The sequence below is a fragment of the Sardina pilchardus genome, chromosome 22 (assembly GCF_963854185.1).
Source record: "Sardina pilchardus chromosome 22, fSarPil1.1, whole genome shotgun sequence".
NCBI classification, from domain to species: domain Eukaryota; kingdom Metazoa; phylum Chordata; class Actinopteri; order Clupeiformes; family Clupeidae; genus Sardina; species Sardina pilchardus.
In genome coordinates, this window is record NC_085015.1 from 26656347 (window position 1) to 26681687 (window position 25341).

General features: G+C 41.3%; 1 protein-coding gene across 1 annotated transcript in view; it reads right to left on the reverse strand.

The window, feature by feature from the left end:
- cacna1g (calcium channel, voltage-dependent, T type, alpha 1G subunit) overlaps positions 1–25341 on the reverse strand; it is a 149987-nt gene that overhangs the window by 29143 nt on the left and 95503 nt on the right. Inside the window, exons 11-24 of the mRNA XM_062526293.1 lie at positions 24491–24676; positions 23930–24044; positions 23655–23810; positions 17473–17566; positions 16913–17094; positions 16192–16701; positions 15869–15969; positions 14032–14155; positions 11323–11391; positions 10099–10283; positions 5617–5743; positions 4502–4627; positions 4260–4349; positions 2704–2917 (exon numbers count right to left, since the gene is read on the reverse strand). Of these exons, the coding sequence (XP_062382277.1) occupies positions 2704–2917; positions 4260–4349; positions 4502–4627; positions 5617–5743; positions 10099–10283; positions 11323–11391; positions 14032–14155; positions 15869–15969; positions 16192–16701; positions 16913–17094; positions 17473–17566; positions 23655–23810; positions 23930–24044; positions 24491–24676 (2279 nt within the window). The remainder of the gene's footprint in view (positions 1–2703; positions 2918–4259; positions 4350–4501; positions 4628–5616; positions 5744–10098; positions 10284–11322; positions 11392–14031; positions 14156–15868; positions 15970–16191; positions 16702–16912; positions 17095–17472; positions 17567–23654; positions 23811–23929; positions 24045–24490; positions 24677–25341) is intronic.

Here is a 25341-nt window from a genome sequence, read left to right on the forward strand (position 1 = left end):
AAGTTACATCGGTTGAGTGCAGAGCAGCTCACAAGGCAGTTCTTCCATTAGTGGGAGGGAGGGATTACATGCTCATGTCATAAGAGGTCCTTTACAGGGTAGAATTCATCTGCAATGGTTGTGCCTGTTTTATCTAGTGGATGAACACATAACAAAGCTCCCAGCTACAAATTCACCCTAAAAGTTCTTTGTAACAGACATGTACGAGTGAACATGTGGGTGAGTATGTGTGACATGAGCTTGGTGAATCTAGAGAGAAAGAAACACCTCCTTAATGGGCTTATGTCCTCTGCCCAGTGGCTTTCCATGAACTTGTTATCAGCCCTTAGTGCTATTGAATCTGGTCTTTCTAGAAACATCTTTTGGGTTTGGGCGGCAGAACCCATAAGTGCAAAAACAGAAACTCATACAAATCCAAATATGCTACACAGGAATCACAGACTAATAAACAGACAATGGATTACAGATTGCGGTCATGTGGTGAAAGAGTCAAACAAGAGTCATCTGAGAGTGTCACCTATACACTTCCACTGACCTTCGAGAGGTGCACTGGAGATTGCGAGAGGTGCTTGTGGACACGAGAATGATTAGTGGGGCACCACAGGGACACACAACGCACGCACACCACAGAGAAACGTCGCTCACGCTGAGCTAGAGATGAGCATCTGATGAAGTGAGTCTGAGGAAGCACTCACAGTCACAATGATGTGCTAGCCCTTCACCCCACACGGCCCCATGGTGAAGAACACACAAACATGCCAAACAAACTCAATACCTGTCGCTTTGCCGTCCAAGCCCGACCGACTGTAACCCGTCAGCATTACATCTAGAAGAACGAAACCACCATCAAATATCGATGAGAGGTACCGGAGAAGGTACGTACACAGGAGTTTATGAAAATACCCCCTGGATTCATATTTCCAGTCGATCTGAGTCCAGATTTTCTTTTTCCCCTATAACTTAGACCACAACCTCCACAATATTGATGTCTCCTTTTGACCAAGGAAAGAAACTGAAGATGCTTCACTCAATTCCCTGCACTGGTGTGAAAGCTAAAATGGCTCCGCTTCTGAAAGCAAGGAAAAATATGCTAATCTCCACTGATGTGTGATTTGTGTACGCTGAGGTAAAAAAAAATACCTTAAAAACAAACGCTTTGCTGAGACAGACCAACATCTGTGTGACGAGACCATGGGATTCTCCACAAAAAAAGTTTCAAAAATAAGTCTGATGACAGGAAAACAGATGTATTTTAAAAGAATACAATGTAGCCTTGGTTAAAGAGTGAGATGAAAAATAGTGTTAGACAAAAACAAAAAGCTCTGTTTTCAATACAAATTTCATGGCCAATGTCATACTGTACAAACACCCTTGACACCGATGATTCAGGTTCTTGGAAAATCGGAGTGCACATTTAGGATTCCGCCGTGGGGGAAAAACAACATTTGTATTTTTTAAAAACAATCACACATTCATTGCCAGTCAAAAGATATTGAACACCCTATATTTAGGACTTAATTGAGCTTCATACAAGTCATACGCAAATGTTCCTGTGCATGACCTGAGATGTCATTAGGGAACCACAATCTATGAACTAACTTCTACAGTACAATATTTGTTGTTCTATGTAATAGTCTTAATCCGGGACAATAGTGAGTAATGGCTTGGATGTTGATCAAGTAGATTCCAATTCGGTAATTCTTGTGAAATATGGATTTCCTCATCGACAGATATTTAGAAAGTGGAAAGTCAAACATAGGTCTGAATCTAGGACTAATTTACAGACCTTGTGAAGAGGCATCTACAGTACATCAGATGTCAAAGCACAGTGAATTCCTTGACATAAAATATCTACTGTATGTCATTAGTGCCAACATCCACTACCCATACTGTAGTGTACTGTAGATGTAGAAGTTACTAGGCAGAAAGCTAATATCCTCAAGATATACCCAAGTACTGTCAGAATCATTTGAGGAATAATGAAGGTAGAGAAGTTCAAAGTAATAACATGACCTGCTTAAATGTTTTCGTTTGATTCATATGTAATGCTAAATATGCACAAAGTAACATAAAACAGAAGAAGTCCAAGTGTTCAGAGACTTTTAACTGGCAATGTATATTTCTCTGTCATTCACTGTCAACTACCATTATTAGTTTAAGAAAACACACATTCAGTGGAGAATGAGAGCAGTCTGTTAAAAAATGCTGCTGTTCTTCTGAATGAATTGGCTGTTTGGAGAATAGACTCCGTTATTATTGTAGGGGACAGTGGATTGACATAGTAAAATGTAACACGTCAGCGAGCCTTCACAATGTAAGCAGGCAGTAGCATTGCTAACACAGAGCATCTACTGTAACCCTCAGCCTATCTCTACAGACAGACTACCCTGCATGCAAGAGAGGACGAGAAAGGGACTCTGTGTCACCGGTTCCTCCTCCTGTCTCTGCCTCATGAAGCAGACTATCATGCAAGCCATGGGGCATGCTCTGGGAACACTCCCAGGCATTCAGCGAGGGTCTAGCGCAAGCTAAGGGGCCAAGCCCCACACTCCAACTGTAGCGTAACACTGTCGACGGGCGAGGGGACAAAGGGGGGGGCTACTCAAACTCAGCATTAGCAAAGGAATTTAGCGCAGTACTTCATCAAGGAAACGGAGGGCAGGTTTCAAGCAGGACTCAGAAAGAAGTGGAAAGACTACCGACCGGCCAGCTCCTTCTCCTTACTCCTTCTCTTTTTCTCCATCCGCTTCAGACGCTTCTCCTCGCGGATCTTGGCCTCCTCGGCCTCCTGGTGCCGCCGGCACTTGTGGAAGTTCTCCACTACCACCCCCACAAACATGTTCAGCACAAAGAAGGAAACAATCAGCAGGAAGGAGATGAAGTAGAGCAGCATCCAGGGGTTGTAGTTCATTACGGGCTGTAGGCATGGACACACACACACACACACACACACACACACACACACAAGCATGTACACATGCATGCACACACATATAAAGAGAGGGAGAGAGAAAAAAAGATAGAGTCTATGCATTTTCTTACATGGCATATTTTTTTGGGACACTACTGTAAACAACACATGATAGTCCTCACCATTATAGAATAATCATACAGACATCAAATTTCCTGCTACAAAATATTTGTCATGAATGGAATTCAACCCTTCTTTTGCTCATTCGAGTATGCACTTAAATGCAAATGCCACCAAAGTAAAGCTTGATGCTGACGATCATCAGCATTGAATTCTCCTTCCTTGTTTACAGTTTGAACTCTTCTCATATGAGATGCACACCTTGCAGCACATGTCACCAACTATCACTAACATCGCGATATGACACAGTTTTATCATTGGATAGAATTCTACCGATATATTGATACGATATGGTCTCTCCCTACTGATTGATGCATAGCAATTCTCTGTATCATACAATGCGATGTTGGTTTGAACATAGCAAAATAACACATGGCAAAGCCCCTATTCTCATTTTTCGGGCCGGACTCCAACCCGGGTCCCTGTGGGCATGTGGGCCTAACCAGTTATGCCACAGAACTGCCTGCATGGCCACTACTAGAGGCACTTGAAATATGAATTTGAATTCACATTTAAGAATAATCATTTGGCACTTCAAAGGCAGAGTTAGTGTGTATGTGTGCAGTATAGTGTGCATGTGTGCAGTATAGTGTGTGGCGTACTGTATGTGGAATGGACAGTAAGGAGCTTATGTGTGAGCAGATAAACTGAAAGCCGTTTCCTCAGGGCCATACAAAAACACACGGCCTTCCCATTTCTACGCCCTGTACATTTCACGACCCTCATTTTGAGCTCAACATGTGAATGGACAGAGCCATGACTGGAAGAGGTTTCTACTGCTACGAAACAACTATCATACCAATTGAACCAATTGCATCACTAAATAATTTAACATGGTGAATTTGTGACAGATTATTTACATTTTGTTGTTCATATTTCTTTTTACTTTGACTGTAATTTGAGCATTCGTCTCCTGATTCAGTCAAAGAGGCGGCCAAGACCATTTTCCTGTACATTTAGCCTGGATGTTTAGATGTATGGTGGGTTATACTGTACATTTAGCCTGGATGTTTAGATGTATGGTGGGTTATACTGTACATTTAGCCTGGATGTTTAGATGTATGGTGGGTTATACTGTACATTTAGCCTGGGTGTTTAGATGTATGGTGGGTTATACTGTACATTTAGCCTGGATGTTTAGATGTATGGTGTGGGGTTATACAATTACCTGTTGATCCACCCCTACAGCATCCAGTCCATCATACATAATATCCACCCAGCCATCCTTAGAGGCCAGGACGAAGAGAGACATCAGAGCCTGTGAGGGAAGGACCATGTTAGGACAGACAAAGACATACATCACCAAACACACTACCACAGACGGAAACAAACACATTTACTGTATGTTTGAAGCTGAAATTCTTGTACAGTTTTTTTCTTGTATTTATCATTGTGTATTTCAGATCTTACCTGTCCAAGGTTGTCAAAGTTGTACTTGTGTCGGAGCCACTTGTAGTCGGCATTGAGGCAGTCAGATTTGTTGGTAATGTTCCTTGTGTCCTCGCCGTGACACACAAAGAATTTCCCTTTGAATAGCTGAGGATGGAGACAATCAGCACCAGTTCATGAAAGTCAGTGTCATGTTTTCAGCTACAATACAGGTCACCTGCTTTGCTCTTCTCAGATAAGTAAGTCTAGGATTCCCCCAAGGTCTCATGGGCTTTGGGGAGTTATGAAAAATACGGCATGATTTATTGCAGGGCATACATCATCATCGGCTCAGGACTCCCGAGTGCAAGTAAAGCTGCAGTCTAGACATCTCTTGAGACTCAAGTATTCCTCTAGTAGCAGTAGTAGTAGTGCTACTCCTTGCTAGAACCCTACTGTATTCTATAGACTGAAATATTTGGGCTTGGCTAACAGATAAAAGGCCAGCAGGGGAATTCATTTGTAATGGGTAAATTAATGTCCATAAAAACGTTCAACACAACACAGAGTTGATAAATCAGTGATGAATGGGAACTGTTGAGACATGAAGATCATCCAGAGCAGGTGAACTCTAGGTGCTATACAGTCCACACATCAAAGCTTGCTCCAGTTTCTAATGACTCCTTTGTAACATTTCAGGGCCCCAGCCCTTCCTCGGGCCTTTAACAGGTTAGACAAGGGCTTGGGCCCCATGTTATTGAGATGGCGGTTCAGGGATGCATTTCATTCAGAAATATTGTAAAGATATAAAAAGTGAAGTCAAGTCATATACAGCGATTGGTCTTGCTATACTGTATATCTGGGGAGCAATACAGTATGTTAATAATGAATGCAATCATTTCAACCAGCTGAGACAAGCTGAGACTTTCATTTGAAGAGTTTTGGTTTTGGGAAAAAGCACTCAAAACATAACACTTACACCATTTGACATCTAAATGCAGGCCTACTGCCGAAAATAACTTTGGTTATATCAATGTCCACCCTTAGCGGATCACTTTCATGTCATTGACACCTTTACTGTAAAAAGTGTGTCTTTTCAGTGATGATGAGCTGGATAAAAATGTATCAGGGGGAAATATTTAACTGTATGGTCTCACCTGAACACCCAGGATTCCAAAGATGATGAAGAAGGCACAGCAGATGACCACAATATTCCCGATGGGCTTCAGGGATGACATCAGTGTCTCCACCACCAACTTGAGGCCCGGAGCTCGGCTGATCACTCTGGACATGGAGAAAGACTGTACATTTATCTTGGACTTACTGAGGCTGATGCCAGAGAAAATCACTAGTACATACTATTAAATGTACGCACAGTGAAAACCTTGTATACAATAGGCAAGTATACTTCAGTTATTACACAAGATGGAATATTATGTAGAAAGTAAACAAAGAGACTGAACTTTACTATAGTGAGTGAATAAGAGGAAAACTGTACAATTCATTACAGTTCAACTGTACAATGCCAGCTATGAATGGAAGCTCTGCTGCATGATTGACAGTTCTTTACTGGAAATGAAGGTTTTACTGGATTGGTGTAGATTTAGAGGCTCTGTCTCTCTGGATAATTAGCAAGCTAATTACAGGGAAATAGACCGTTGTAATTAACCCTGTAAACCCACTGAACCGCTGTGTAGTTGGACCATGTTTCTCTCACAGAAACAAATTCCCCTCCTCATAGCCCAACTCATTATTTTTGACATATCCAGCAGTCTGACCATTTTCAGTTTGTGTATCATCCCAACGTTTGGCATCTTGTGTGCCATAAGACTGGGTTACGTCATTGTCTGATGTAATGGGTGACTATGGCTGGGTCATAAGGAGGAGGAAACAGAAGACGGAGAGAGACTGAGATATGATGTGAGATTAAGGGACAGAATAGCCACTGTCTTACACGTTACACCACTGAGCCACTGTGCACCACCTCTGCTACTGTACATACATTTTATTTCCACAGAAGTTCACCAGGTTTGCAGGTTTGCCTCCACCCAACAGCACGCTGACCTACAGAAAAGATTATACTTCTGAGATGACTCCATCTCTCTATAAAGACATCTGTTAAGGACTGGGAGGGGATCACACTGTGAGTCCATGTTTTAGCCAATAGGGGGCAGTAATACTGAGGGATTGTTGTGTATTTTCTCTTAATGTGCTGTGTGTGGTGATCATGATGGGATGCCTTCTTGTGTGTTCTACATGACAACACTTATTACAAATACCTTTGAGTATGTGTCTGACTGTCAGAGCAATTAAGGGAGAGGGAGAGAGAGGGAGAGAGAGAGAGAGAGAGAGAGAGAGAGAGAGAGAGAGGAGTCTATCAATTTTTTTTTTTTTTTTAAATGCTGCTTGTAAGTAAATACAAAGGTATAAACGCGTACTGTCATATGCTGTGGGAACAATTTTCTTCACCATAAAACGTGCATGTTTAAAAGGTTCATCACAGGAAGCATAGAAATACAGCCCCCTAGGCTGCATTTAGAAGGCTGCCAACTTATTCAGAATGTGACTCACAAAATGTGGTCATGCTCACATGCCATCCTCTGTATTTCTCAGGGAATTCCGATATACACAAGCAAATCTTTCTCTCTGACTGCAGAGGCTGCAGTTCTACCAGGTTAAAACTGTCCGCATCCTCTCAACCAGAATCCGCTGTATAGAAAATCTGTTTACCCCTTCACACTGCAACATACAATTTCCAGAATCTACTAGGGAAAGGCAAAACACAATTTTTCTTTTCTTCCAGTCACGCACCATGTGAGCAGCCGGTTAATTTAAGTGGCTGGTTTATTTAGGTGTAAAGCTGCCTAGCTACCAACAAAGGATTTCATATTTAACCCTTTGTGTCCTTTGTAACCAAACCTTTTAATACTTGTAGTGTCAATGTTGTCAACTTGCCTTTTTTTCTGGAGAGCACTAGCATCTCAAAGTCCAGTAGTTGCTCATAAAGAATCATCATTACTGGTACTTAAAAATACATTTGAATTGAAAGAGTGTTATTTCCATTTACTCTGCTTCTGTTGATTGCTGTAGGCAGGGTTACACTGACCATACAGTACGTTTCCTCTTAGCATGGGTGAACATCAGCATGCAATAATGATCTTGTTGTACACCCACTGCATGTGGAAAAATGACCATAAAGGAAACACATCGGAAAATTATCTCAAGTCATTTTTACATCTCGTTGCTTGAACTTGGCATTGTAGGCTGGTTGGCTGAAACAGATGTTACTACTTAACAACACATACAAGTTGGTGATGTAGGATACATATGAGCAGTCTTTATCAAACTGTCCGTGCTTCGCACGTCGCCGGAGTTCTAAACCTCCACCTAGCCATTATTTCCATCGAACAGGTCACCTCGTCGGCCGTTATCCCTTACATGTCAGAAATATATCCATAAGTTCAAAGGTTCTGCATGGTCCTGATCATGAGGCAAACATTGTTAAAATAAAAATGGCACCACTGTTCAACAGTAGTAACCAGATACAACACAATTTTCACAAAACGAGCCATTCAAACAGATCCACAAATAACACTGGCTTGCTGTGTGCAGCTACTGTGCAGTAGAGATACTGGACAATATTCAATAACTTCAATAATTCAAAGAATTTGGATAACTTATGTACATCTTTATGTACAATGGTCATGTACGAGTAAAAGATATTTAGACCCCCAGCTGCCAAAATTGTCACCACTGCCATGGGGCACTAAGGCAAGCATGAAGGAACATTAATAAGTAAATACATCAATTATACAACAGCAGGAAATCATGACATTTGATGGATTGTGTACTATTGCGTACGTTTTGCACTATTTACCTGCTTCTGAAACCACAGCTCAACCTGGGGGGTCAGGGAGGTGATAAATGGAGTCTTAACATACTCTCTCTCTCCTTCATACACTCTATACATCATTCTGTCAGCACATCCACATAATCACAACACCTCTTGCCTGCTCTTGCAAAACAACATGATTAACATTTACACCCCTCCACTGAGGGGTATACGGCACTTTCACAAACGCACATACACACACAAACACGAACAAGGTACTTGGACAGATTTGGGGTCAAGTCCACAGTACAAAACGAGGTCACACTTTCACATAAATGATAGAGCAACAGATGCATGAGAGACAGCATGAGAGAGAGAGAAAGAGAGAAAGAGAGAGAGAGAGAGAGAGAGAGAGAGAGAGAGATGTACGCCACTGCATCCTGTGGGCTCTGGAGGCTGAGGCTGTTAGTGGCATAAATGCACATTCACAACCCACCTCAGCAGCACCTCCTTTGCTAAACAACTTGGCTGTTTTATAGCAGCTTTATAGCTTTGCATCTGTCCCTTTATGTATCTCAGTTGAACAGAATGGGCATTTTTCGGCCAAGGTACCCAATGATGTATATGGTGTCATGCAGTTTGTTGAATCTCCAAAAGTAGGAGAGGTTCTGCCATTTGGTTTTCTCTGAGCGCCTTCGACTTTTCAAGCTGGAGGCAGTCTAACACCAGAGGAGAAAGGGAGCCAATACTGACTCATGTTTAATTCACAGTGCTTTGCTTCTCCTAGGGCGGTGCTCCTTGCCAGGGATGCGGTGAACTAAAACAATGGCCCTGACACACAAGGGGCTGAACCATCAAGCACTGGCGTGATCGCAGCTACTGTGACTGAAGCTGCTTATCTTCACACCACATTGAGCCAGTGCAGTGCAGTCTCTCTGATAGACACATCTGGATATCTTGCATTCTGTTGAGAATATCTGATATAATAATTTTGCACTGATGAAATAACAATAAAATACTAATATGCTTAATAATATTGATATTGAATATTGAATACAACATAATATCTTTACATTTTGTTCTTTATTGTGATCTACTGTATGGTTGCAACAAAAACTGAGTTGTGATATTTAGCCTTAACTGCCATTACTATCCTAACAGCTTTCTCCCCACTAATGTGTATGTGCTGCGATTCACATGTAGTCTTCGGCTTTGTCTATATGATGCCCATATGATATCTAATGACAGCACATATGATCCCAACATTGGGCTCTCCTGCCCCACCTGTAGGCACATATTTGGCTCACACATCAGCCTGCACAGCCACATAAAGTTGCACCAACACCAACAGCGTTAAAGGAGGTTATCGGGACCTCATAAACCTAGAGGATATTCCATAGCAATGCAACACAATAGTATTGGATTCGACACTATGGCACCATACGCTCACTTTCTCCCAAACAGACCCATATGTATTAATGACTATCATGAAAATGTCAGACTGATATCTTATTTCGTTGCTAAGACGTACCTATTCAATTATGGATAGAAAAAAATGTAAACACTGGGATTGTAACATGTCGATTTCTAATCTCACAATGGAATTACTTTCCTATCCACCATTGATGTTGTATTATCCTATGACTACTATAATCAGCAAACCAGTGTGTACATAGTCAGTGTGCATATGGATATGTGTCTTTGGTGATTTTTTTGTTCCAATACAGGTTTCACTTTCACTCAGCCATTGTGTGGCCATTTAGTGATGATGCGTAGACAGTGTTACTCTGAGGGACGGACAGCGTACCTGAGAGGACGGAGAGTCCTTAGCAGCCTCAGGACCCGCAGCATCCCTAAGATCTTCGTCCCACTGTTGGAGATCAGGGTCACAAGTATGTCAATAACGGAGATCATCACCAGCAATCCGTCCAGAATGTTCCATGTGCTCTTCAGGTAGGTTTTCTCTCCAAAGCACCAGCCCAGTGCAACGACCTAAAGACAGAACAAATAAGGCAGATGCCTACTATTATAATGGTTGATTAGCAACAATGATTGATGATTCAACAGCTATAGAGCATCCAACGTTTAATAATTCATGAAGGATCTACAAAAAGCTTACAAAGAAATGGCTAAGAACGTCACCCAAAGGCAATGCACTATGCCTCGGTATCTGAACGGCATTCCCAACTAAGAATATACACTTGAATAATTGGTCATATAGTGTTGTTGTTTTCATGTCCTGTATACATTCTTTATGCCTCCTTAAGAAATGTGCCCATTTTTAAAGCTGATTTTTATAAATCTTGCACATTTTGGAAGGAAATCTGTTCCAGAAATACATTTGAGATCCGGCAGAAATATTTTAGAGGAACAGAGAATAATACGGGCTTAATGATGTTTCTACTTGTCCCAAATACATCAAACACAAATGATCAAACCTCAATCGAACAAAGGCATGTCATGTGGAGGGAAAGCCAGACACTCTGTGCCCCTATCTGTGTCTTCCAGCCTCTGGAACACTTTTTGCCCCTTTATTTTGTCAGTCTCCCTTAATTAACCTCCTGTGAGTATCATTATTCTCAGCCATGATTTCCATTTGAAGATTTTCCGAGTAGGTGTGACCTGGCATAAAGCAGGAATTTGATAACAGAAGCCCTAGACCTTCCAGACTAATGTTGGTGAACTTTTCTGTCCACACATAAAATCCCTTGGCGTGCGTCTCCATTTCAAAGGCCATTTTAGCATTATTGCTTGATTCACTTCAATAACTAATTTCTATGCAGTAGTAAACACAGCACTATAAATACAGCCTAAGATCTAGATGGCTGTACACCTACACAGAATACTGTAGGTCTATGGAGCAGTCATCTTGTGCTTCATTCGTGCATGGAGTCACAACTTGTTCAAAAACACAGAGCTGCGGGGGTGGCCTACATCTGAGCCCTATTCAAGAGATGAACTGTGTCTGTTAACTTGCTGTCAGTAGGACCTCATCACACCCACCAGGACAAATACCACTTCTGTCACTTACCTTTAATGCCATCTCGGCCACAAAGATGCCAGTGAATATGTAGTTCGACATCTTGAGGAAAATGCGCTCCTGCAAGCAGGGAAGAAGGAAAAGGAAAAATGACTGGTGAGCAAAGACCAGAGCAGAACCATTAGAATTTCCTTTGTTCCAGTTCCATGTATGTGTGTAGGTTTGGCTGTCTGTATGCACGCATATGTGCATGTTTGCATTCCGGTTGCATTCTTAGTAATGCTAAAATTCAGCACACTCTCTTGTGTTAAATACAAGGCTATTCATGTATTCTGACTGCCACATAGTCTGTTGATTCTGGCTTATAGATTACAGAATAATTCTGACAGACACGGACGTTCTCAATGGCAATAAACACTCTCAGATTCTTGTGTGTTTATACTTTGTTTACATTCCTCAAGTCTCAGTAACCTTAAATCTTTAGAAAGACTCTAATCCATTTCAAACTCTAGTGTGCTTGACTGTAAGGCGTGCGCATTTCCATAAGACTTATGCAAGTTTCACCTTTTGTGTTTCCAGCTATAAAAAAGCACCACTAGAGGAATGCAGACATTAGACAGTCTTCTGCTTATTTGTCCTCCTTCTCTTCCTCTCTCTCTCTCTCTTCCTCCTACATTTGTGTGAGCTACAGGACCCCTGGGTCTGTCTTTCCCATGACCTCTCAAGTCTCACACAGTCAGGGTGCTCTCACTCACTCATTCACTCACTCAAGTCTCTCTCTCTCTCTCCCCCCCTCTCTCTTTCTCTCTCACTCTCTCTTTCTCTCTCATGGGAACCATCTGAGGAATGGTGACTTCACAGAGAGAACATATGATATTTCAGATGTTCTGGATAACTGCTCTCAGTTCATAGTCTCAGCTGCATGTCACAGAGCACTTGATCCCCACACACTGCTTTCACAGCCAGAACTGTGCCAATCACCTCCCCTAAGACCTCCATCTACCTTCTCATCTACTCAGCTCCATCCTGCATCCATCTCTCATTAGCTTACTGAACAGGGTTTCCCAAAGAGGAGCCCAGACAGCACAGGTGACACAGGTGGGCAGTGTAGTCATGGCTGTTGATATCCAAATGAAACTATTTCTATGCATGGAATATTGATACCCCATCTGTGGGTTTGTGCTAGCTGATGTAGTTTCTTCTTCTTATCACAGAAAACAGAAAAGAAAACACTTTCCACTTGGCAATTGGCACAATGCTTGAACAACTGTACTGTACTTCTCAGAGGATCTTAATCATTTCTTTCACAGTTAGCCTAGCAGCAAATCAAAGTAACAGGAAGCAAAATCCTTCCTCTCAATACAAAGCCCCATCCAGGAAACACATTATGTGAATAAATAAATGATGCTATATCAGATGGCAAGAGGAATTCCAAGTGACACACAAGCACACACACACACACACACACACACACACACACACACACACATTTTATTTACTTTATTTGATTCCACTTTACAAGTCAAGTTACATTAGGAATCAAATCTTCTGAATAATCCAGTAGATTACACACACACACACACACACACACACACACACACACACACACACACACACACACACACATACACACACACACACACACACACACACACACACACACACACACACACACACACACACACACACACACACACACACACACACACACACACACACACACAGTATTTCCCAAATTACCAACTGATTTACAGTAAGGGTTGACTGCAAGCACCCATAGCATTATTTTTACATGGTTTGTTGGAAAGCTGGAGTGGTGTGGTGAACAACCTGTCCATGTTATATTATGTCATAAAGATTTGATGTCTGCAAATTCACTTTCATATCCATTTTCCACAATTGAAATATTCTCTGATGAAGCTCAAATCAACAGTTTACTGTAACTTGAGTATACTGTATGATGGATGAACATTTCCGCTTGTATTTTTCCTTTTGCAGATACGCCTACTTGAGGGAGCTTGCATTCTTTGACTAACACCAACAATAATGTACTGTATACAGACGTGTGTTTGGAACAGACACAAAAATCCCACCGGTGGGATGGCCGACCGTTAGGGGTTAACTCAAGCACAAGTACTTACATATTAGTATAAGTTAAATATATCAATACCGTATACAACAATATACTACACAAACAGACTGCACATGAATACAACCATACAAAAGAATACAAAGTTGTGCTTTTCGTACTCATGTATATAGATAGATAGATAGATAGATAGATAGATACTTTATTGATCCCCAAGGGGAGGTTCAAGATAAATATACGTTTATGTGAAGGTTGAGGGGAGATGGGAGCACAGAACATGGGAGGAGATGCATAGAGATTGATTGTATGTATACTGTGTGTATGAATATGTGCAACATACTATACATAGATCTACTGTACATGTCAGTGCTAGTCGGAGCTCAGAGCCCCATCATCAACTACACAATCTACCATTTAGTAATTTATACTTCTGCCAGATATCATACTGGTGTCAACTGGACTTGAGAAACATTTTTCATTTTCATTCATTTTCATTTTCTACACAATGTTGTGTTTTTTCTTCTATAGTAAGTGGAAACCGTTGCTATCTCTCTTTCTCTCTCTGTGTGTGTGTGTGTGTGTGTGTGTGTGTGTGTGTGTGTGTGTGTGTGTGTGTGTGTGTGTGTGTGTGTGTGTGTGTGTGTGTGCGTGTGTGTGTGTGTTGCACTCACAGCACTGCTTGGATCAATCCGTGGCCTTTCCATAGCAATAGTGATACAATTGATGAAGATGATAAGAAGAACCACATGGTCAAACATTTTGTGGCTGATTATCTTCTTGCAAATGATACGCCCCCTGTCAGAAATAAGCATATGTTATGTTCACATACATCTACACAAAACTATGCATTCAATGTCTGATATCTACAAACAGTGGCCAGGTATCTCTCACAAAACTACCTGTCTGACAATCTGTGTTGTCGGACAGAGTACTCAAATGCATCTGCAATAAACCAGTGCATACAGCAACACACAAAGTAACAGACTATGCACAGTATGAATCCAAATGTGACAAGCTTGTCAAACCAGTATACATGTCTACTACATGTACTGTATAGTATTAGTATATGAGTTGAAGTTGAAGTTGTCAAGGTAATGTAGATGGATCAATTCATTTCTGACACTGAGTACTTGCTGCTCTAGTTATTCTGTGCAGTGTCTGAAACAGCCATATTTTTGAAAGGTTGCCATGCCAACCATCTCTTGTCTGAGTTTTCTCATGCCATCAGCTCTTCTGCATTTGGGCGCAATGGAGAGAGAGAGAGGGACAGTCCAGGACACAGTGTGTGCACACACAAAGCAAGCCGCTTGGGTTCCGCTACCTTATTCTTCCTCTGGAGACGGAGCCAATATAGCGCATGTCAAAGCAATGGGAAAGACCTAATGAAGTATACTGGCAGTGGAAATACTGATGTATGGCAATGCATTCAGGAGCACTCAAGAGGCTTCAACTGTTTCAAATATCACTGACTAGCAGTGATTTTGTAAGAGGCCTACATTTTCTGCACCTACCTTTTTTACACAAGTACTTCATATTATCATTCAAATGACCATCAAATGTTTAGTCATTTGAATTTGTTTTGACAGTCCCCAATAATTGTCATATGACACAGTTCTATCACCAAACACTGTCAGCTAATGACAGAACACACCATCTGCCAGGACCTGATGCTGCATCATTGATGATGCTCAGCACACTTTAATGACATCTCAGTTCTGCGGAGGGACCGGCCCTTCAGCTGTGTGCGTCAAACACGGATCTCTGGCTATTCTAACTGGAATATTAGCGTCCAGTTCGTTATCACTGACCCCAAAATGGGTGACATGACTGATGACCAGTGTAGCTTCTCTGATCACGCGTGTTTCATTTGGTTCAATCAGCGACTGATGGTGATCGTTTACAACCACCTTCAGGAATATTCATGAGAAGTCATTAGGCTGGTGCAATGTTATACAACTAAAAGTGCTATGCTGGAAATGTTATACATCTTTTATTCAATTGAGCCATTGTGAGAATAAAAATCATTCATTAATTAAATAGCACATGATTGTGAGGGAATGCTTGAAACGGCATCTCCAGCAGAGATTCTCTGTGTGGTGGTGGTGGAGTGGAGGGGAGGATGATCCCTCGCTTTGATGTTTAATTAGTAAAGCGCTGTGACGCGCCTTCTCTCACCCCCTCTCTGTCACTTCTTCCTCCTGTAATAAGCGTGTTCACTCACTAGCTGTGATGTGAGGAGACAAGCACTTCAAAGAGCAGTAGGGAGGATGAAACAAGACCGGGGGGGGGGGGGGGGGGGAGTCCAAGGCAAAGCCACGACCACGTGGTTGGGAAAATACAGTCCCACACCATGCAACTTGCAAGATACAGAGAGCATTACGAGCACTCCAGAATGAACAAGAGGTTGTAGGAAGTCGCCTCCGATTTTACAGTTTGGGAGTCATTAAACACAGAGATCAAAAGCAGCATTTAAAAAAGAAATGTAAAAAGGTTGAGAGAAGGGCCAACCTGCACTCAGGTGGGAACAGGTAGAGCGACCAGCTGCTTCTCTGGCGACACCACTCAGGCTCCTTTTGTGATAGCCAGCGAAGTAGACGCAGCCACCGACTCTGAAGTAAGTAATAGCAAAATGCAGCAGCCTTTTAGAAACTATGCATGTGTTCTTCACTGAAATGGCATGCATATCAACTGACACTGTTGCTTACTACTACTGTAATATATAATGTAATATATGTATTTAATATTATTTATGTATATCAACAACCTGAGTATTGATTGAAAAGTAACAATTGACTATTTTGACAGTTTTCCAAAGTCTAAAGTGCATTCACCATGTTGCCCTCCTCCTCCACGTTCTCGTCCTCACTGTGGTGCTCGTCTAAGGAGAGCTGGTTGGTGGCAGCTGAGGGGGAGCTCTTGCCATTGCAGTCCTGCGCAGCGGTGAGCTGGGGGTGCGGGGGCCGCGCGCTGTGTATACTGGCAGAGCGGTACAGGTAGGGCACCTGCAGTGTGTCCGGTGGCAAGTCGAGCGAGCTCCGCGTCTCCACGGACTCCATGCGCCGGTGCTGCGGCCGCTGGCCAAAAGAGTCCGTCCGGCCCAGGGAGGCGTTGTCACACTCGGACAACCTGTCTCCCCCTCCCCCGGCATCGGCTCCGCTGACCTCTTCCTCCTCGGAGCTGGACTGGCCGTCGGCCGACAAGAGCGAGCGGCGCTCGCCGCTCTGCCGCTTCTGGCGCTTGAGGCTGGGGGCCCGGCCGAGGCTGTTCCAGCTGGAGCGGCGGCTGTTCCAGCTGCTGGCTGAGCTCCAGGGCACATGAGGAGGCGAGCTGCGGACACTTGACTGCGTTTGGGGGGGAGGGGAGCACAAGACACCCGCACACAGATGGACATGGACAAAGACAGAGGAACTTTAGTCCAATACAAGCAGTCTGTCACCCAAAGTGTTTGTTATTCTTCCGTCTTTGGCTTGGCACTTTATTTCCACACACGACTCAAACGGTAAAAACAAATTGGACTATTATGATAGAATAGATACAAATAAAGACACTTACAGGAGATTTGTTGTAGAAGCTGGGGTCTATGGGGATATTGCTGCTCCTACGGGACTCAAAGGTTAAAGCAGGGTCACCTGCCCCTGCAATTTTGGGAATGGGCATGGGTGTGGCAGCAGTGTGGGTGATGAGGGGAGGGGTGAGGCTCGTCTTCAGGTCCACATGTCCATTGATAGGCACCACTACAAAGACATTGATGTACAGTAGTATGATATGATAAAGGCAGAACATTGTTTTGGAGCTAGAGCTTCAAAAATAGATGATTGGATGATCATTTCCAGCTTCAAAAATGTTTTACTGTGTACCTAGTTATCAGCAATGGAAACTAAAACAGCACACTGAAAACTGCTGCTGACAAACTAAAAAAATCTAACTATATACTTGTTTGTATGTACCCGCTTGAACAATAAGACCTAAAGGATCTTTTGTATCAAGCAAAAAGAAGTGGGAATGAGTCAGAATGCAAAAAAAAAACGTACAGCTGGAGTTGAGATGGAGATGACATAAGATGAATATGCATTGTCTACATAAGCTCTGTCATTGGTCCTTGATGGTCTTACCAGTAGAGGCAACCACATCCCCCTTGCCATTGCTCAGGTCCTCCATACTTTGAGAGTAAAGGTCCATCTCTGAATTAGACTGCGATTCATCTCCCTTCACACACAGAGAAAATGCAGAAGGTGAGGCACAGCTAAAATGGAGGGTGCCAGCAAAATGTGTGTATCTACTGTATGTGTATATTTTATTGAGCTGGTGTTGCTTGTGGGGTTCTGAATGGATATGCCTGCTCTTACTTGTGAGGTTAGAGTTATCCTCAGACAATGTTATATAAAGCATAATGTTCTACATTTTACAAATCAAAAGACACATAAACTACATACCACATTATTATGCATGCTACTACTTCAAAACTAAAAATGCAATAGCTAGTATTAACATGAGACAACTACCTTATAAAGATACTTATGTTACTACTACTACTACTACTACTACTACTACTACTACTTCAACTACAATTACTTATTACTTAATAATGATAACAATAATAATAATAATAATAATAATAATAATAATAATAATAATAAAAACAATAGATTAGGGTATGGTTGGGCATAAAGTTAGGTTTAGGGTTAGTGGTCAGTAGTTAGACTAGCAGAAATGGAAATGGAAAGTTAAAAGGAAAACCTTGGAATCACCAACACATAGAAACCAATAGAATCATAGCAAACTGCAATAACATAATCCATATAACAAAGGTAAATCCACACAACATGTAATTTTAATGGATAAGTGTTTTCCAATGAAGTTATACATCACTACAAAAAAACTGACACATTAATGAAGACATAAAACAATTTGAAAGTAAGAAACTGTGGAACACAAACTCTTCTAAAAGACAGGGGTAAACACCTTTCCCCATGTGGAAAAAAAGAACTTGGATAACTGAAATGCATAGACAGCTGTGATAGGTTGAGTTCAGCAGAGAATTGCATTGTGGGTACACATTTTATTGTTTTTCATGAATACAATTATTCGTAGTCATTTGCCTCATTCAAATCATTTCCCTTACTCTTTCCATTTTTTTCCAATACTTTTTCAGTCTTTTTTTTCAGTCTGGCCAAGTTTGAAAATACCACATACATAGTCCCTACGGGTTAGGGTGAAATAGGTTTACAATAAATCAGCTCATAAATATACATGCTCACTCTTGTCTGTTCTTTCCTATCTCCTCCATTGTCCTCTAACTAGACCTGGTATGTTGTCATACTGACTGAGGTTCTTACTGCCATAACTTTATCACCTAGCACAGCTGTGTGGATATGAACAGGAATACAATGAGGTGTCTAGAGAGATATGATGGACAGTGCTACATGTTCAGAAGCAGACCCTCCTAAAATACCCTCATCCATAATAGAAAACAACCAGTACCTGCAGTTGGATTTTAAATGATACTGTGTTGGACTAAATAGTCTCATTTAAAAATAATTAATTTCATTACTTGATTGAAAAAATGTGTGCTTACTAATGAACAAGAAATGACGTCTTTCCTTTACTATTTAGAACATTCTCTAAATCTCAGTTCTCTCAACAGGGGCTTTGAGTTGAGTCTGCTTCTACAAAAACAACAGGTCACATTGCTGACAAATGCTGGGGATCCTCCTGGTTAGTCTCACTTGGGATACATCATGCAAAGAGCTACATACCCCTGATTCTAGCGGCAGCTGAATACAGCTCAACTGCAAATCCTCTTTCTTGGTCACTTCCTGAAGTGAAAATGTGTCATTCCTTTTTGTTTATTCATTTTTTCAACCACAGTAAATAAAAAAGTCAAGCAGAAAATACAGTACTGAAGAAACAGGTATCAGACATGCTGTAGAGCAAGTAAGTTTCAGTTGCAGTTTACACACATACTGCATGCAGCATCTTTACTTACGACAGCCTTTTGCACTGAGAATTCAATAAGCTTTGTAACAAAATTCCTTGAGTACATCTGCATCAATTATTGCATATACCAAACCTGAGCATGCAAGCAGCCATGAGATATTGCATTCTAAAAGTAGAAAAGAGGAGTGTGGGGCATAATGTACAGTGTACTGTATGCCAATGTTTCTAAAAAGAAAGACGGAGGACATGAGAATAACTATACATGTGTACATGGTCAACTATACCGTAATTTCCCGACTATTAGCCGCAGCTTATACATTGATTTGGCAAAATCTCTTCAGCTATGAGGTTAATACAGGGGGGCAGTTAATATGGTGTTAATATGGTTTTGTTTCTTTTAACTTGCATAAAACACTGTCCTGCGGCTTATACACAATGCGGCTTATATGCGGGAAATTACTATAAGGATTCTCATAGTTAGATAGATTCTCACAGAATCCCAGAGGAATGGCCGTGATAAACATTATTTTATTAAAAATCCTAAAAATAAATAAGGCCTATTGTTATCCAATGAATGCATGTTCCTAAAAATTAAAAAAAAGTATGGCTCTTGAAAGGCTCTATGCAATATGTTTTGGCAATATCAGAGCACAAAAGTTGTACAGTATACTGAAGGATATATGGAGGAGAGGAGACTACTGAATCAGTGTTCAAAAATGAGGACATTAAGTACACCATTCTAATACTCTGTATAAAGATTTACGAGATTGCTTAAATGACCCAGCATTTCTAAAATAAACTGGTGAGAAACTGTTAGTTGTAGGCCGTTGAGACAGAAAGAATCAGCTTATAGTATCACAGAGATGACAGCAAAAGAATGCCTTGTATTTGCTTATCTATTTCCCTCTCTTCTTGACCCTACTTATATCTGATTGCTGTTGCCAAGTGCTGCTGAAAGCGTTCCAGCCTATCTGACAAGGATGATGAATCCAGCCCACTGTGTAGGTCACTCTTTTCTCCTTTGTCCTCCAGCTCCCGCTGTTAGTGATGCTAAGAACAACGGTACCGGACATGATACAGAAAACACTGAGGAACCGCCAGCAGTCTCTCCTCTCTCTTGCTTTGTGCAGTTCTAACAGAAGACTCTGTTGTATATGGAGCGATATTCCCTGACTTATCCTCATCCCTGCAGTCTCTCCTCTCTCTTGCTTAGAGTAGTTCCAACTTCCAACAGAAGATTCTGTTGCATATGGTGCGATATTCACTGACTTATCCTCATTCCTGCAGTCTCTCCTCTCCCTTGCTTAGAGCAGTTCCAACTTCCAACAGAAGATTCTGTTGCATATGGTGCGATATTCCCTGCCTTGTCCTCATTCCTGTGGCCTCAGTGGTTCTCCCTTATCTGGTCTGGTGTGTTTGCTTCTCGTCTACTCTCCTCTCCATCTACTCCAGTTACTTTATGTCAGCATCCCCTCTAACGCCATTATCCTGCAGTTACTAGTGCGAACATGGAGATTATTCCAGGGTTCAAATATGAATCTGCTCACGAGTTCATATTTTGTTGATATAAATCATGAACTGAACAGGGAACGTGCAAAGAATATGCAACTTTTCCATCTCATATTTTCATATCATGCGGGTAATGAGCCCCGGGCAATAACTATAACCATACCATATCTGATTTATCTCCAACCGCAGCATATTCAACTAAAACATGCCATCTTTCTTCTCTCCCATTTAAGTTGCATGTATTTTTGGCAGAGCATAGCTAGCTTTTGGAGGAGTATGGGCACGTCAGTATGATATGGCATGCAGAGCAGCACGTCATCATGAAGCTGTGATAGAGGGTGGCATGAACAAGCAGAAACTGCTGCTCTCACCTGAAGACACAAAGGGCTTAAAATAATTGAATTAGCCTGTCATATCGACAGGCTCTAGATGTACTTTTGAACATTTGAAAAGGATTAATAATCTTTCTCCAGCATTCTATACCCAGGGTTTGACAGAGAGGATCCTGATTTATCTACTTCAATCTTGCCCATCTCCATCACATCAACATAGTGGGATATTTTGCGAGGCTTGAAGTAGAATCCAAAAAATACAGCAATTGCAAAGATACTCTAATTCAGTATCTAAATAAGATTATGTTTGTATAAGATTATTTGGTCTTTAAAATACAAAAAAGGTTTTTGTTTAAGCACATTTTTAACCCCTACTTTTGTTGACAATTTTTCACATTTCTTCTTTAGTTCTATCATGAATATGTGTTTTCATAATATTCTTGAAATTGAATTTTAAAATTGTATTGTAAAATGGAAATGCCAAATGTCGGTCCCAATTACCTAAGTAGTGTTCTTGTCTCCTGTATAAGGCTGCATGCATTAATGTTAGAAGGTTCTTTTCTGTTGGTATAGTAGACCTATTCTACACAACTGCAGGTTTCTAGGTCATACAGATAAATAAAACAAAAATAATACTTGAGCATTTTGCAAAAGCTATTGTGTACAGAGAAAATACTGCTCATATGATAATACACATCCATTACTTTTTACTATTTTCACTATTATATGATTATTCAGTCAAGGGCATTGTTTTAAAACAATTTCAAAATGCTACATACTGTACAGTAATTACACATATGTTACACTGTAGATTAATGAATTTACTGTGTCTCCATCTGTCAACACAATGTCAGAAAAGAACCTTTGGCAAGATTAAGGATGCATTAAAACAAGAGACAGAGCTAAGGGAGGGGGAGGAAAGGCAAAAGAGATAGCAACATAGCAACATGCCAAGAGACAACCAATTTGAGCTATGGTTGAAGTGTTGAAAGTCTACTGCCACAATTCCTAAAAATAATCTAGTTTGTGAGTGAAGCCTTATGCTCCTCAGGCTTCTGTTTGTGCAATTCCCCAGCCTGCACATGTAGCACAGGTTCACCCTCTGCCATTCATGCAGCGCTTGTCTAGCCTTGGTGGTTGGCAAGTTGCACCTTCCCTGAGCATAATAATGTAGCCTGGTTTCCAGGCGCACTACTTCCTTTCACTCTGTGAGGAGAGTCTGACCTCTTGTGACTGGGAAACATTTCTAACTCTAGCATCCTGCTGGGCGTAGACCTTGTGTTAACTTTGCAATCATTGATCCAGCCTAGCCATCACATTGATCAGGGATACGATTCCAAACATTACTTCCTTCACCTATAATTTACAAACTGATAGTAAACCACATTGGCAGTCAAGAAACAATGTATTTAGGCCTACCTTTGCGGTACATAAATGTACACATTATTCCGACTGCAATTTGTTTGTGTTAATGTTTGCAAGCTTTGCTACTACTTTTTTACCATAGCCACTTTCAATTTCGAAACTAGTGCCATCCCCTCTCGTCGCTGACTGGCCCGGCACCCTGGATATCTGAGGGAAACGTTAGTGTGTTGTCAGGTGCCAGACTAGTATCTCAGTCAATTGAAAATGAACAGAGATACTAAGCGGGCGGGGGCCAGGCTACTGATAAGGGGCTTGTGTGTCAAAACATCTATCTGTTCAAGTTATCATTTCATAAAACAGGATTGACAGAATTCTTTTGGAATACGTACTGTACACCAAAACATGTGTAAGGGTGGTTATGGTCTATTGGGTGGTGGTGGTCTGGTGATTGAAGATGTAGGCTTCCAAATGAAAATGTGAGTTAGATCCCAGGAGCTACCACCACTGTGGCCCTGAGCAAGGCACTTAACCCTGAGTTGTCCCAGTAGTTAGTTCACTGTAAGTCGCTCTGGATAAGAGCGTCTGCTGAATGACAAATAATAAATCAAATTGTGACCCTCCATAGCGAAAACAGTCGCTTTGGTAAAATTGGCTTTATTGTGCTCACATGAACGGCCATAAACTAAGCCTTCCAACGATATGTATATCGAAGGTATTACAGAAACTATCGCTAAGATAACCTCATCCAAAATTGTCATGGTTCTCCTGTCACGATATGCCAAAAGAAGAGAAAATCAACTTTTTAAGCGGCGTGGACAACGGGAATGATTGCTAATGTGTTGAATCTTCACCGGGTTGAACAGTCAAAACGTATGCTTTTCCGTGAAATGAGTTCACGATATGACACTATACTGTAGAATTATGCAAAAACGTGAAATTCAACATTTTAACCCGGAAGTTTGTTTATTGTGGATTTTCTCAAAAAAGTATTGCGCGACAAGCGACTGTTTTCGCTATGGAGGGTCACATATACTGTATAATCTTAAAAGCATAAATGAATGAGCAGCCATTTTACTTAGAATTCTCTAAGCATCTGAGCTTAAGTAATTCCACACTTAATTGCATTAATCTACATGGAGTCTCAGCTTTACCTCAGTCTGGAAGCCCTCCACTAAGATGGCCACCAACAGGTTGAAGAGAACATAGTTCCCAAAGGTCATGAGCGCGATGAAGTAGAGTGCTGCCCAAGAGGTGGTGGAGGCCATGCCATTGTAAAGCACTTTATTCCAGTCTTCTTGAGTTAGAATCTGGTGGCACATTACCAGCACAAAACAAAACAAAACAACACAAACTCAAACATACATTTGGGCACAGGATATAGGGATAGTTCATCAGTGGGAAGTAAGGTAAAGAGCAAGAAACCTACCTGGAACACAGTTACAATAGCCCAGAGTAGAGAGTCAAAGTTCTTGCGATCAGGTAGAGTATCACCAGCCCTCTCCGAAGAAAATTTACAACCGAACAAGTGCATTCCCAATATACTTCATAAAATACAAAAGTATAAAGCACAGTAAGAATCAAAGTGATATACAGTAATTATTCCTGTCATGATAATGTATTTTTTTTAAAATGTGATATACAATACATACAGTATGATATAAAATGTGACATACAAAATCATGTTTTCACACTTGCTTGGACTACTGCTTATATTAGTAGTTCTGAATAGTCAGATATCTATTAAGAGCACATCCTGCTTGAAGAAAAACATACTCCCGATCTGTTTTATGCTAGTTCTACTAAAGCTATGCAGATTTAGCCACATTTATTTGTATTCAAAGTGTGCATCCAAGGTCCCTTGGCAGAGTGTGCTAGACCCTTGATGTGCATCCATTCAGAAGAATTACTCCAGACTTATGTCTGTAACAACAGCCCCTGTGTAGAAATTCTCTAGAACAAAATAACTCGACCAATACTTTTATCTCACCTGAAGATGAAGATGAAGAGCATCAGGAGCATGCAGAAGGTGGCCACATTGTCCATGGTCTTCATCAGGACCACCAACTGCCTTTGTAGAGCTGGCATGAACCTCACCAACTTCAGCACACGCATGAGCCTGAAGGTCCGCAGCACTGACAGACCACCCCCTTGCTGGCCCACAATCTCCCACACACTGGGAGAAATGAAGAGAGCATTCTAGCAGTTAGGGCAAAATAGGCCTCAGAGTACAAAGTTACTACACTGACATTATAAGTCATGTTATATATTGGTGTTTCTCTGCAAATTATGGTTGTACTATAGCCTGGAAGCCAGCCCAAATGTAACTCCGTCCACAACATTTAAGGTCATGAAATTCGGTCTGGACTCGGACTGAAGCCTCAATGAAAACTTGAGAACTGTGCAGACCAATCAAATCACCTGGGCAGGCTTTATACGATGATGGATAGATACGCAACCATAGAGATGTGAAGGATAGTGCCTAGTCATTCATGTCACCTGAGCACACTTCAGTTGATTTTGTTTACAACAAAACAGCTGTCCCTGGAGAAGCTAGACGTTTAGATGTGGCTATCACATCTGACATACAAGATATTCTGAATAGAATTAGAGTCCTACTGTACTTCAGGCTAGTTAAAACAGATATTTAATACAACAGGCCATGAATATCGTGTTATTATACCTGATATGAAAAGAATACAGGCACATGCACATGACAGTCACATTTAACAAGAGACTTCATGAGAAGGAGAAAGCAGGGTAAGAGGTTATGTTCAGTTTTGGAAATGAAATGACAACAAAGTGCACAATTAAATAATCGTACTGTATGTGTGTAATAAA